Source organism: Scleropages formosus, chromosome 21 (assembly GCF_900964775.1).
Source record: "Scleropages formosus chromosome 21, fSclFor1.1, whole genome shotgun sequence".
Taxonomy (NCBI): Eukaryota; Metazoa; Chordata; class Actinopteri; order Osteoglossiformes; family Osteoglossidae; genus Scleropages; species Scleropages formosus.
In genome coordinates, this window is record NC_041826.1 from 7,949,961 (window position 1) to 7,963,303 (window position 13,343).

Below are 13,343 nucleotides of genomic sequence, written 5' to 3' on the forward strand. Positions count from 1 at the left end.
TGCGGAATCCAATTAGACTGTCCAAAAGGCTGATGCTTTTGTTTGTCTGTTTGCAAATTGTGAATCAATACCTGTGAGGTTAACAATATACAGCATGTTTACTGCTCAGTATGTTTCACTTTCCGGGAAGTAAATGTTTCGCGGTTCCATTTACTGCAGACGCAATAGGTGTGTCCTGAATAGCTCCCTACGAACTAAATGACTTGGGAGGTCAGCATGAGCTCTTTGTCTCCCACAAGAGATGAGCAGAGTTGCAAAGATTGATGCAACCCATTTGAAAACAGCACGGCACACTTAGCTCTCAGATTCGTATTACTGCTTAACATAAATTGCACCATTTTTTCTGGCGAGGACGTCATTAATGAGGACAGGATCCATTAATTAAAGATTACAGTGAATTAAACTTTGTTAGTTTTCTGTACTCGAAAGACGCATCGCAGCGCACTGCGGCTCGGGATATTAATGGCACGCGGTAAGTCGGAAGCCCTTACAGAAAATGTCTTTTCCGACGAAAAGCGGGGAAATGGAGCATCCGGTGTTTTCCGAAGCAACGCAGAATACATCCGGCGAATCGTTGACACCGTGTCCGCAGGAGGACGGCGCGTTGCATATTGTTTCACTTTACCTCCCTTTACCTCCAGGGAGTGAACACAAGAGTGCATGGAGAAATCAGAGAAGCTTGTCTTTCCTTTTCCCATTTCTCCCTGCTGGCTTTCCGCTGTAACTCAGGACCGGTTCAAACATTGCGTTGCTTGGTTACAAGGCATTATTGTTCCTTCCCATGTCAAGGGAAGAAGCTCTCTCTCTCTTTCTCTCGCTCTCTCTCTCTCTCTCAGTGTACTCCTAGGGTGCCTCTTTTCAGACCTGGTCTCCAGACCACCAGGGGAACGGCCTCCTCGCATCCCGGCAGCCAAAGACATAAGGCCAGATCCACCACTTTGGCTTCAACAAGCCATGCAGCCATTCAGCCTTGAATCCTCCTTTCGTTTATATTCATCACACCTGTCCCTTCCAACATTGTGCCCGACTTGATATGCCTCAAATGAAATTAAGGCTGCTGTTTGATCTCGCCGTGAGCACCTAATTGTTCATGTGATCTGGCTGCGGAAATACACTTGTAGAACATGACTTAACGTTGATAACCGAAGTCTGAAAGCAGCAGTCTAATCAAGTAACGAAGGAGATGATTTTCGGGTGCAGCAGCGATGTTCCCGACAACATTTCGTGGAGAGTAAAATCGGGCGCGCCGGCACAGCATTGCCCCAGAGGAGCAGCGGTGGCTTCAGCGCACACTGGCCCTTTGATAGGATCCCTCTTACAGATTAACGCTGAAGATGAAAGATAGATGAGAGGGGATGTGCCACACATCTCCCAGATAAACTCCAGCAATCCATCCCTGGTGAGCGAGAAAGCGAGCGAGCGAGCGAGCAAGTGAGCGAGAGCGCGAGCCGCCTCCTTTGTACCTACTCCTGGAGTCTGGAAGTTGTGCTGCCACTGCTCCTTCCAGTGTGCGTGTGTGTGTGTGCGTGTGTGTGTGTGTGTGTGTGTGTGTGTGTGTGTGTACGTGGAGAGAAACAGAGAGAGAGAAACAGAGAGAGAGAGAGAGAGAGAGAGAGAGAGAGAGAGAGAGAGAGAGAGGAGAGCAGGCGGGGGGGGGCAGGGAGGGAGGCGTGGAGGCTGCTGGATCCTGGTTGGCTGCGGAGCGGGGGCTGACTCAGTGGATCTGCACAGGCTGAGTGTGACAGATGCACTTCTCTTCCCGGCCCTATGCCATTGGCTCCGTGCACTGGACCGGCAACGCGGAGCGCTCTATAACGCCATGCCTGCCTCCGCGGCGGCGAGCGGAGCATCCCCCCCGCCCGGCAGACGACGCGCGCGGACCAAGCAGCATCAGCATCAGCATCAGCAGCAGCAACAACAGCGGCGGTAGCAGCAGCACAAACTGCCGCGGCGCTCAGGACACGGCGGAGTGAGAAGCGGCGCGGAGACACGCGACGCAGCTGCAGCACGCACTCACACACGCGCAGACACACACATACGCACACACACGCGCACACACACACACTCACACACGGCACAGCCAGTTACCACTGATCACCCTCTACTCTCACTCCGCTTCGGGATCACAGGCACCCAGGGGTGCCGCCCCTCCTGGGATGAGTGGTTTCTCGACCCGGCCACGACCCGAGGACCAAGCCGTGGCTCTGGGCGACCCTGCTGACAGGTGGAGGTGCGCGCGTTCTCTCGGGCCGGGACTCTGAGCTCAGTGCCCCCTTCCCCATTCGGCTGGACTCAGTGCGCCCTGTGCATGGGAGCTGCAGGTGCCCCATGGCGTGTTACTACATTGTCATCAGCTCCACGCACCTCAGCAACGGGCACTTTCGCAACATCAAGGGAGTTTTCCGGGGCCCCCTCAGCAAGAATGGCAACAAGCACCTGGTAAGTGCAAACGCTGTGCAGCATCTTCTCGGCGGTTTACGTGTTTGAGCGTGCGTGTCCGTGCGTGGGGGGGGGGGCACAATAGCGCCGAGCCTCTGAGAAAGTTCAGAGCAGAGGCGCGCGGGTTCAACCGTGGGTGTGCTGCCCCTCGGGGCCGAGGACGGAGGGCTCCTCGCTGCCGCTCGGAGGTCTCCCCGCTCGACTGTTATGGACGACAGCGCCGCGGAGAGCGGCAGAGGCGTCCTGGCCGCTGACTGAGTATAAAATTCCCAACAGATGGAGAGGGATGATTTTTAATCTCCATGCGCGCAGTCATAAGTGATGTCTGGGGATTGGCTCTTAATAGCTCTTTTAGGGGCTTAGCCTGATGTTAATCTCTGTTTCCAGACCAGAGGCTCTCCCTTCATCCCCAAATACATTATTTTTTCATATTCGCGTAGAGCTGCACAATCTAGGGCACAGATATCGTAGGGAAAAAGATTCAACCGAACAATAATTTAGTTTCTTCAGAGTTGCAACTCTGATTCTGCCGCTGTAGATGTGTGTAAAAGTGCCCCCTGTGTGCTAGTTTGTGTCTGGCGTGGAGAGTGCAAACGGAGAATGGTGGAAGAGTGAAAGTGCTCCGTCCCCGAGGTGTAATTTAATTAAAGTGCTCTATTCCTGGGGGGACGCTTCCCAGGCTTTAAAGTGGTAATAAAAATGCGAGACCTCCTTCGCCGCACCCCTGTCTTCCCGACGCCTCGGCGCCAGGGTTTTCCTGGCTACCACGGAATCCAGGGGCTTCGCGGCACGAAGCCACTCATCCACTGGGTGAGTCTGGAGAGGTGATGAGGCCGCTTGGCTGCGGATTGCCCGACAGTCACACCCCCCCCATCCCTGGTACCCTCCCCGACGCTCGGCGCAGTTTATCCGGCTCAGCCCAGACCGTGGTTTCCTTGGTATCGCCGCGCTCCATCTTTCTGAGCCGAGTCGCTAATGTTGTTTAATCCCAAGTTATGGGGGTGGCTGCAAGGGGTGGGGGGACAGAGAGCAGCCTCGGCGATGAAACAAATGGCCCTTGCCCCACCGCCGCATGTCGGGGCTGTAAATCGGGCCGCTCCAGAGCTTGTGTGCCAGAACACGCGGTTTCATCAGGGCCATCCTCGTCCCCACTTTATCGACACGGTGGCACTGGGGAGAGGGGGGTTCCTTTTGTTAAAGACACTAGAAAGTGTTGAGCTGTTGGATGCTGGCGCGGCTCACTGGCACCGGCCCCCTTGGGCACCGTCAGCAAAGAGACGCCCGTGTAATGCTTCACTAATAGAAGAGAAAGAAGGGCAGCCGGAGGAGCGGAGCACGCAGTGTGGAGATCAGGGTAGACCGGGGAGAGGAATATCTCTCATAGGGAGGAGCGCCACCCGGAGAGAGGAGCGCCACCCAGAGCAAGGACACGACCCAGCAGTGACGCTTGCCGCACTCCGGCTCCATACAACAGAGCCACATGGTGAAGGTGCCCTGTTCCTGGGGCTTCTTCGCCTCGCCATCCGAATGTTTTGGCGCGCATGTAAGGAACACGCGCCACGTGGCGCCCAGCTAGGACTCACCTGTTGATTCCCAAATGTTGCCCGCTTTTCCCCGAGGGCCAGTCGGCGCCACAGGATGTCACATCGCAGCTTGGGGTATGCAGCAGAGGCGAGATGCCGTGAGGTTGCGTTGGAAACTTCCAGCGACACTGCTCAGACTGGTCATCTGGCATGCTCTTTCTGAGTGTGGTGGGGGCCTCTTCGAGCCGCCACGGGAGGGTCTCTTGGCAAGTCAAAGAGGAAATGAAGTGCTGGCAGCTGAGGACTCAAACAGCTATCATTAGCAGAGATTCATTGCGGCACAGATGCTGAGTTTGCAAGGCTTGGCCAAAGGGTCAGTGTGAGCGAGGCTGTTAAACCGCGGGTCGCCGAGCGAAAGCTTCCCCACCGTTCACACTTAAACTAATACATGTCCTCCCTTCACGTAAAACACAGCCTTTTACCTAAACTATGAGAGATGGGCTGAAATCCATCAACGGGATGAAATGAGATGTAACAGATGTCCCCTGTGTTTCTTTCTCCTGTGTCCCATTTATTCTTCCCCCCGTATCTATAGGGTATATGTGTGAGCGAAGTGAGCGTGGTGCAGAGTGACACCCTGTCCAGGCAACGGTGAAGGTTGCGAGTGAGCAGCCGGTGCCGCTTGAAAAAGTCACAAATGTGCATATACGTTCTGGAGTTATTATTTCTGCGGCTTCATCGATTCCCCCTCGGAGAGCCTCAGACCTCCGCTGCTGCGCACAATGCAGATGCGCTTTTGCGAGAGGTTCGGCCAGCTCTTTGACCTCCAGCTGCTTTCTCGTGGAGAAAATGTCAGCGTGCCGAATGATGTAAAGACATTTCGGACGCTATAGCTGGGTGTATATATAATACTGTTGCGGTATTCCCGTTATTCTCGTTATTACACCATTCTAGCATAGGGTATTTTTGATTTTCCATATTTCCACCAATCAATGTGCAAAATCTTTAAAACCATAAGCACTCCCTGCAGTTCCCCTTCAAAACAGAGTGGTAAATTATACTTTAGGACTGCGAGTACTGTGGTAAATATTAAATCACTCAAAGTTAGTCTTTTAATAGATCTCTGCATGCTAAACTTTGTGTTATTAATGTGCCAGTGTATTTGACAAGTTTTTAAAAATATTTTTTAAGCACAACCATTTGTTTATGACACGTAGTCCTTCCCTTATATTCGGTTAATGGATATGGGTTCATTGCCAAACACGTTATTACGCGTATCCAAATATTTGTTAAATATATTTCTGGAAATTTGATCGACTTCATTTCCTCATGTTTGGAAAGTCATGGTATGAGGAGCAACTGAACTGAATCCATTCGCATATGGTTTCCAAGGCAAACGAGGTCCCAGGTGGGACAGAGGGAAAACCCGGACCCCGTCTGCATGCCGTCTCGATTCGGGGTGGGAGGATGTCGGGACCGATCCACCCTCCCCACGAAAATTCTCTTTCTGGCAGCCGCTGAGCTCACTCTTACAGGGGCTTCGCAGTGCCGTCACCGCTCTTGCTGAAAATCAGAGTTATTTGCTCCGTTGGCAGGGAAAGGGGAAAGAGTTGTGTTTTAATTTGGCCGAAAGACTTTTCTCTGATTTGGCTCTCGATTTGGTTTCAAGACCTTTACGGTTGCTGAGCGCCATTCTTGCCATTACAGGGAGCTACTTACAAATGCCAGCGATGTCCTCGGAGAGGCGGCAAGCGCACAGTATAGCTTTCCATTAACTGCGATCCATTTTATTTCCAATGTCTTCGCTCCTGGAGGCACTGTTTACGTACATCCTAGCACGACGAGCGCCGAACGCGAGCGCCGAGGAGCGCTTCGGTCCTGCGAGAATTTACATATGCGAACGGAGGGCAGTTGCGCCACATTTCCACTCACTCCAAGTCCAGTCTTAGCTCTCATCATCTTCCCCCGTGTGCCACCGTGCCCCTTCCTGGTTTGCGTCCCACTAGTTGTAGGCACTTCGCACCGGCGGGAGGTGTTGGGGGGACACTATGCTCCGACCGCAGCCCCCCGCAGAGCCTGAAGACGGCCGGATCAGATGGAGATTCGCGAGGCCACGGGGCGCTCGCCCGACAGTCCGCCATTGTTTGGTTATGGGAAGACGTAGGGGGCGGTATTGGCGCCTGCCCTCGCTCCCATTTGAGAAAGAGGAACTTCTTTAAACGGTGACAGTAAAAAAAAGTAAGATGCACAGGATCTCTGCTTGGAATGCTGTCCCAATTAATTACCAGACAAAATGGTGCCAGCGCTATCCAAGCTGTCAGCGTGGCTTGGCCGTGTTCTGTGATTAATGTGTGGGCCTGATTGCCGCGCGGACTCGGGCTTCTCGGTCCTTTCGCTACATGGCTGGGGCTCGAGTCTGATGCGGCCCGAGTCTCCCACAACCATGCATTATTAACCGGCGAGGAAGGCGGCATCGTGTCATTATCGCCGGATTCACGCGGCGAGGTTGACTCTACTCGCCCGTGACGTACGTACCCCGCCGCCGATGCTCTCCGGCTCCCCTCGGCCGTTCGCTGGGCACCGGCTCATTTGCATAACCTAAAGTGCCCTCCGAAGCATCCGCTCTCCGAGATCTCCGTGGGCCAGTTGGTTCTACAGTCTGTCGGCTCCCAAGTGCGCGATATTTGTTTTTACAGTGTGTGCGCACCCAGGTGCGTGGGTATTTGAGCGTGTGTGTGAGAGATCGTAAGTGCATCCTGGAGGAAAAGGAGAGCATAAGCAATTCATTCCAGCAAATGGTGCACGTCGCACTGAGAGAAATATCGAAGAAGGCTCCGGACCGCTCGCTCGGTTTTCCTCGGAACGTCTCTCGAACGAGAAGGGCTGCGGAAGGAACCTCGGCTTCAGGTGTAAATCCCCCTCCGAGTCCCTTAAGGGCCCTCATTTGCGCACTTATTCCCAGAAAACCCTCCCCTGGATAAACACTGTGCTTATGAGTCAAAGAACCATAGCGGGAATTTATTGTGGGCCTTCTGGTGTATCATAATCCTGAAATTACACACTATCATGAAAGCATTACCCCTTTACACCTCACTCCTATGCCCGTGCAATTGCGGAACGAGATGTTTCATGTCACGCACGGGAGAGCGGCATATTGTTATTGTTCCCGATCATGATTATTCAGTCTCTCTAAACGAAGTGGGTCCGGGGACCGATTTTGTTTCCTTACCCAGTTGGTTTCAGTCTGTGTGTTATGAGAAATGTCATCTGGATATGATAGGAATCGTTGGCTGGTTCAAAAACACTCCTTCGCGAACGCGCCGCACGGATCCGGCTCAGCGTTTTAATGTTAAAAATGTCAACACTCCCACGTAGGCGAATAAAAATACCGCTTCTCGCGCAAAAGCCAGCCTCACCTCTGAAGGGCAGCGTCTGAAAGCGACCTTGCGGGGGGGTGGGATGGTGGTGGTGGGGGGGGGGGGGGGGGGCTTCACGACAAATCCCCTCTAATCTCAGGAGCATGTTTACAGCTTTCTGAAGCTCCCTCGCTCTGCGGTTATTAATGCCGCGAAGCAAAGGAGGAAGCGGTGGCACGGGAGAGAGGTTCGGCGAGGGCAACGTGCTCTGGGGCAAGAGCGGGCCCCCGTGGCCTCTGGACGCCAAGCGGGAACCTCCCACCGCTACTCGTACCGCTTGCCGACAGCTTGAGATGCGCGAACGCTGGCGTTTCAGTTGGATCCGTTAATGTGCGCGATCGTAATTTTGTTGCTTAGCCACGGGTTTCATCGACGCCTAAGAACGCGAAGCGTTTGCACAGGCGCGAATACAACTGGCGCAATTAAAGTTGAGCGGCTCGCTGAAAGACGTTATAGCCGGGCTCCGCCGGAGACTCGAACCTGCAGCATTCGGGGGACGAGCGTGTGCTCTTCCCCACCAAAGCACCTGAAGCCCGGAGTCCCGGCATATTTTTCTTCAGAAGTTTCTTCCTTCATGCGATTAGCCTTCCTAACCGGCACAAAAGGGGCTTTCTGCTGCCGGCTCTCCGAAGCCTCTCGAACACAGCCTCCTCCGAGGGGGGGGGGTGCTCCTCCCGGCCCCGACAGCAAACACAGATGTGGGGGTGGGCATGACGGCGCTGCCGCAACATGACGGAGACCCGGCGAGCGGCTCGAAAGCGACATGTTCTCGCCGAGACCATACGGTCATGTGTTAAGTGTGGAGGCGTTCACATGCCTCCCACGTCCTTCAAAACCAGAGGACTCTTTTTTTATTGAAGAAGAACAGGCGACAGCCATGCCGGTCAATTAGTCTCTCTTCCCATCGCTTGCGCGCGATAAAAAGCCCCCGTTGCCTGGTTTAATGAGGTGATTGCGGGGCGGCCGTTTCCGTCGCGGGACCCGCGCTCATCTCGCACTTCATTTTCGCAGGGAGACGGCCCGTGCACCGGCCCCGCTTCCCCTCCTCACGGGAGGCTGTTTGAAGCCCTTATTGGAGGTGCTTAATTATTCAGGTGCCCTCGGCCTCGGTCTCGCCCTCCCTCACCTCCAGACGGCCTCGGCCCGCCGCACTCCGCTCCCCACGTCCCCGTGAATAGATTCAGGGTCATCCGGCGACGTTGCTGCAGTGGCCTGCGTTTAGCTGGAGTTCCACGACATGATGGGACCCTCTCCTTTCCGTATCGCTGGCACAAGGGCCAAGTCGCCATTATTCGTGCCTATGAGTTATTAATGCGGACTGAAAATAATAATAATAATAATAATAATAATAATAACAATAATAATAAGCAAACAGAGGACGTGCAGTTGCAGCGCTCTTTCGCAGTGCCGGAAATAACCAGCATGTCATAAAAGGAAAACCACAGTAAATGTATTTTGAGTGGCTGAGCAATTGATTTCAGCGGCTTTCATCACCGTGTATCTCTGCTGTCACCGAGTTTGTTTTTTGGATAAAAGGTTGCATTTACTGTATGTGTACACGGGACACGAGGTAGCGCTTAGAAGGAATCGGGTTTGTATCCCACTTCCTGCTGTAATACCCTTGAGAAAGGGGCTTACCGCGAACTGGTACAGTATTAATTACCCAACTGCATACATAGGTAAACCGTGGTAAGTCGCCTACCATCGTAAGTCGTTTTACAGAAAAAGCATCACGAGGGACAGCAATAGAGTGACCGAGACAGCTGTGGGCTGCCGCACGCCACCTGATGGAGGCCGTGTACGTGAAGTCCACGCGCCGCGGCTCTCGGCAGGTGGGAGCTGACAGATGACGATCCGTTAAATGGGGGGAGAGCGGGTTTGTTGTCACCGGAACTCACCTGGCGGTTCCCTCATACAACCGGGGAGGGGTGCACCTCGCACCCTGACATTAACAATAAAATTACCATTTGCGTCTCCCTGGCATCTGTCATATTCCTGGCAGCAAGAAGCATGGCATTTGAAGACAGCTGAGGGTTGCTGGTTCACGTCTAAGGGCTTAGCGGTAGTACCCTCGAGAGAGGCGCGTAACCCCAATCGCTCCGGTTAAAACTTCCAGCTGCATAAATTAGTGATGTTGTCACTTCCAACAAACACATCAGCTCAGCACCACAAAGACTGAGTTGCTTCCATTGAAATAATCATCAATTAATAAATCTATTTTCCAAAAATAACGAATTACATTTTTTGACTAGTGCAATAGTTCACCAGTTTAAAGATGCAGAAAAGCTTTAGGGTTTTTTTTTTTTTTTTTTATTTCTTTCATTCATTTTCATTAAAATAAATTCTACAGCGAACGAGCGAGTACCGCTCTTGCTTTTCCTTCTAAGGACGACGTATTACCAACGAGCGATGGCCAGAACGCAGCCCTGCTTTGTTCTCGGATTAAAAGTGGGAAAAATAGAAGAAAACGCAGCGAAACTAATGACTCAGAGCACAACTCAACACGAGCCTCCAAATTGTGTCCGGCCGGCGCACGGCAAGCAAGGACGGAAAACAAAGCGAGGGAGTTGTTCTCGTCCTGTCCTCGACAGGAGAGCCTGCGAAGGCTGTTAGAGAGCGAACGTGGCACCCGGCACTCGCGCTCCTTCCCTCCTTTTTCGTGCTCGTGTCATTGTGCGTGAGGCTCGTGTTATATCGAGTGTAGAGCGAGGGTATGAACGGGAGCCATTGACCCCTAACCCCAAAACACTGAATCTGCCACATTCTCCAAAGCGTCTGAATGCTTCCTGTGAAAATGATTAGGAGGGACAGCGGCCGGCACAATTTCATGCTGCTCTGCCTCAGGCTGCAGGCTCTGGATCCGCCAGTGGGTTTTAATCCGTCAGGGATGGGGCGGCGGGCACATCACGTATTGAAAAACAAAAATAGCAAAGCGAAGCGCAAACGCTGCCGGACCAGATCGGAACGAGTCTCTGACCACACGGTCGACGACACGGGGGGCTGCGCGCATGGGCAACAGGCCACACGGAGGCTCCCCCGAAATGCCGCAAATCTGTTTTTCGGTTATTTCTGGGACTCCGTATGTGTGTGTGTGCGTATGTGTGCGTGTGTCTGTGTGTGTGTGTGTGTGTGTGTGTGTGTGTGTGTATAGATGCGTGATTGTGAGCACATGTCCCTGTGCCTGTGAGTGTCACTACGGCGCAGTTCTCCATCCGACAAATCCCACTCAGCAAGGCTTCCGGAAAGTGCTTCTCTCTTTACCGCAGATCCTTGGGGTGTGGGTGGAGGGGTCTCTTGGCAAAAAGGGGTTTTTACCGTAGTGACAGCCAACAAAGCGTTTTTGCTCCCTTCTCGGTGGCCCGCGTAACCCCACCTTCCCACCGCCCGTTACCGTGTGACGGTCTCTTTGCACAAACGCAGCATGTTTCTGCAGCTCGGTCTGAGTCGTGGCTGAACGGAGCGTACGGAAGGTGCGTCCGAGCACTTTGCACGCAGCCCCGTCTGTCACCGGGACTCCTGATGGGCCCAGCAAGTCCGTGCATCAATTTACCCGAGTCGCTTCCGAGTGCAACGATTGTCACTTGCAAGGGAGAGTCATTAATTGAATACAATTACAACGCGGAAGGGAGGAGTGAGGAGTGCCGCTCCTATAGTCGTGCCACTATTCGCGCCGTCGGTGTGCATCCGGCCGAGTCTCCCCTTCATAAGCCCCACATATCACTGGCGCCGTCGTTCCGAATGGAGGAGCAGCATTTAAAAGTAAGCGCTAAAAAAAAACAGATTAAAAAAACATATCCTTCAATTAGTTGCTTTGCTTAGCTTAACTTCCTGGCCCAGATCACAGAGGCATCAAACAAGCGAGGACTGCTGGTGATTTGTAAGGCAAGTCCGGTAGCCGCATTCATTAGAATTCACACGCGAGAAAAAAAGGGAAAAAAAAAAAGAAAAACATTGATTTTCTTCTTCTCCTTTTTTTTTGTCTCTCTGCTTGGCAGATGCAAGGAATTTATTTCTCTCTCGCTTCTAATTTAATCTCTACTTGAAACAACAGCAGCAGTAATGGCTGCAGAAGGATGCCCTGGAATGTGCTTGGTCAGCTGCTCGGGGTCCGCCGCGTCGGCTGCCTAAATTAAATCGCCCTGGCGGGGGGTGTCGGCGGGGTGTGGGGTGTGGGGGTGGTACGGCGAGAGACAGCTTTATGCACAGGTTTCTCGTCCCGCTTCATCTCGCGTCTCTTTGCGCTGCCTGTCTGTCTTTTCCGTGTAATTACCTCCGCTATTACTCTCCATACCGCGTCTGCTTCCCCTCCCTCCTGCCTTCCCTTCCAGTTTTTTATTATTTTTTTGCCTGTACGCCTCCTCCGATTGGGTGGCTTGGTTGCGGTCCTGTTTCTTCCTTTATAACTCACTCCAGTAAAAGGCAGGTATCCTGTAGGCTCGCCCGAAGTAGAAATAAACCGCCGAATTTGGCATGGAGGGGCTAGCGGTGTGCAGTCACTGGGACCGGAGGACACTTCCTAATATGTTATGGATATATTTTGCATGCCTTTAGGATGTCTGTGGGAAATACGGCTACATAATTACCACGTTAGGGGCTCCCCTGCTGTTGCTTGATGGGAGATATAAAGTACATAAAGGGTTTGCGATGGCAATTTCCCTCCTCCCCACCTTCTGTCAAGGGTTGTCAAGGGAACGCTGGTCTATCCGAGATGCCTAAGTCCTTAATCAAATTCATTAGCAACTTCGTCTTAAGTACTGGGAAAACTCATTAAGCTTTCTGAAGTGTGTGTCAAACGGTGAAGTACTTTCCACGGCCACCGGGCGGCCTCCCTGAGAGACGCGTTAAGGTCAACGGGCGCACGTCCTTGGCGCAGCGTGCCGTCTTAACGGATGCTTTGACAAAATGTGGCGCAGCATTAAGGCATCCGAGCCATGCAAATGGGCCAGGAGAGCGAGCGAGAGAGAGAGAGAGAGAGAGAGAGAGAGAGAGAGAGAGAGCAGGGGTGGGAGAGCGAATGGCTTACGTAACCTTGGGTGGGACCTGAGGAATTACCATAAGATCAGGCCAATTTGTTTCCAGTGGGCCTGAAGGGCCTATTTGAGAGGCAATGATACCATCTCCACTCTGCGGTGGAGATGTTTTATGGACTGCCGGTCCCCGCGCCGTCTGCCAGCGAACACACGGCCAATGTTCCGGCACCACGGCCGCGCAGGGCGAGAGGTGCTTCATTTGCTCTTTGGGATCTCACGGGTCGGCAGCCCGGAATGGGCAATTCCAGCACGCTTCTGCTGCGCGGGACGCGGAGCGATTGTCGGAAGTTAGCAGAGCGGCGGCTGGCCCGGGGCCACGTGGGCCTGGCCACCTCAGGGGGCCGAGCGGGATGATGCGTACCGCTGCACACCTGGGCGACGAGTGCAATAACACACCCCCTCCGTGGAAACTTAACCTAAATGTAATCAGGCCGCATGCCTGTTTTTAAACAGATGAAACGTGCGCTATAAATTTGGAAAACACCTCCGTATTTGTTTGCTTTAAAAATTGGACAAAGAGAGCCGGAGTAAATCCCTGTTTCGCTATATGGCACATGAGGCTGTCTTATATTTGATTACATGCATTAAGAGAGATTAGCCATTCATCAAGTTCTAATTAACTGAATTTTAAAGCGCAATGAAATTTTGCATACGTCGAAAAAACTATACACAAGTCATTAATTAAATTACACCAAAACACACCCTAACTTTATGTACATACAGCGCTGGCTTGTGCGTACTCAGGATAGCAGAGCAAAGTTATACTCTGCATGGGGAGTAGATGGAGCTGGCCGTCTCTTAACCGTCCTTCTTGAACATGGCTACCGCACACATCCATCCATTTACCGTGGGGAACTTGGCTCAGCGCACCTCCATCTCTGACACTCGAACACATTATTGATTAAAGAGGTTATTAGTCTTAATTTGAGGTCATG

At 52.7% G+C, this 13,343-nt stretch overlaps 1 protein-coding gene across 1 annotated transcript in view; it reads left to right on the forward strand.

Moving 5' to 3' along the window:
• Positions 1 to 1,625: 1,625 nt before the first annotated feature.
• znf804a (zinc finger protein 804A) overlaps positions 1,626 to 13,343 on the forward strand; it is a 38,921-nt gene continuing 27,203 nt past the window's right edge. The window contains exon 1 of the mRNA XM_029247356.1: positions 1,626 to 2,439. Within this exon, the coding sequence (XP_029103189.1) occupies positions 2,329 to 2,439 (111 nt within the window). The 5' untranslated portion in view covers positions 1,626 to 2,328. The remainder of the gene's footprint in view (positions 2,440 to 13,343) is intronic.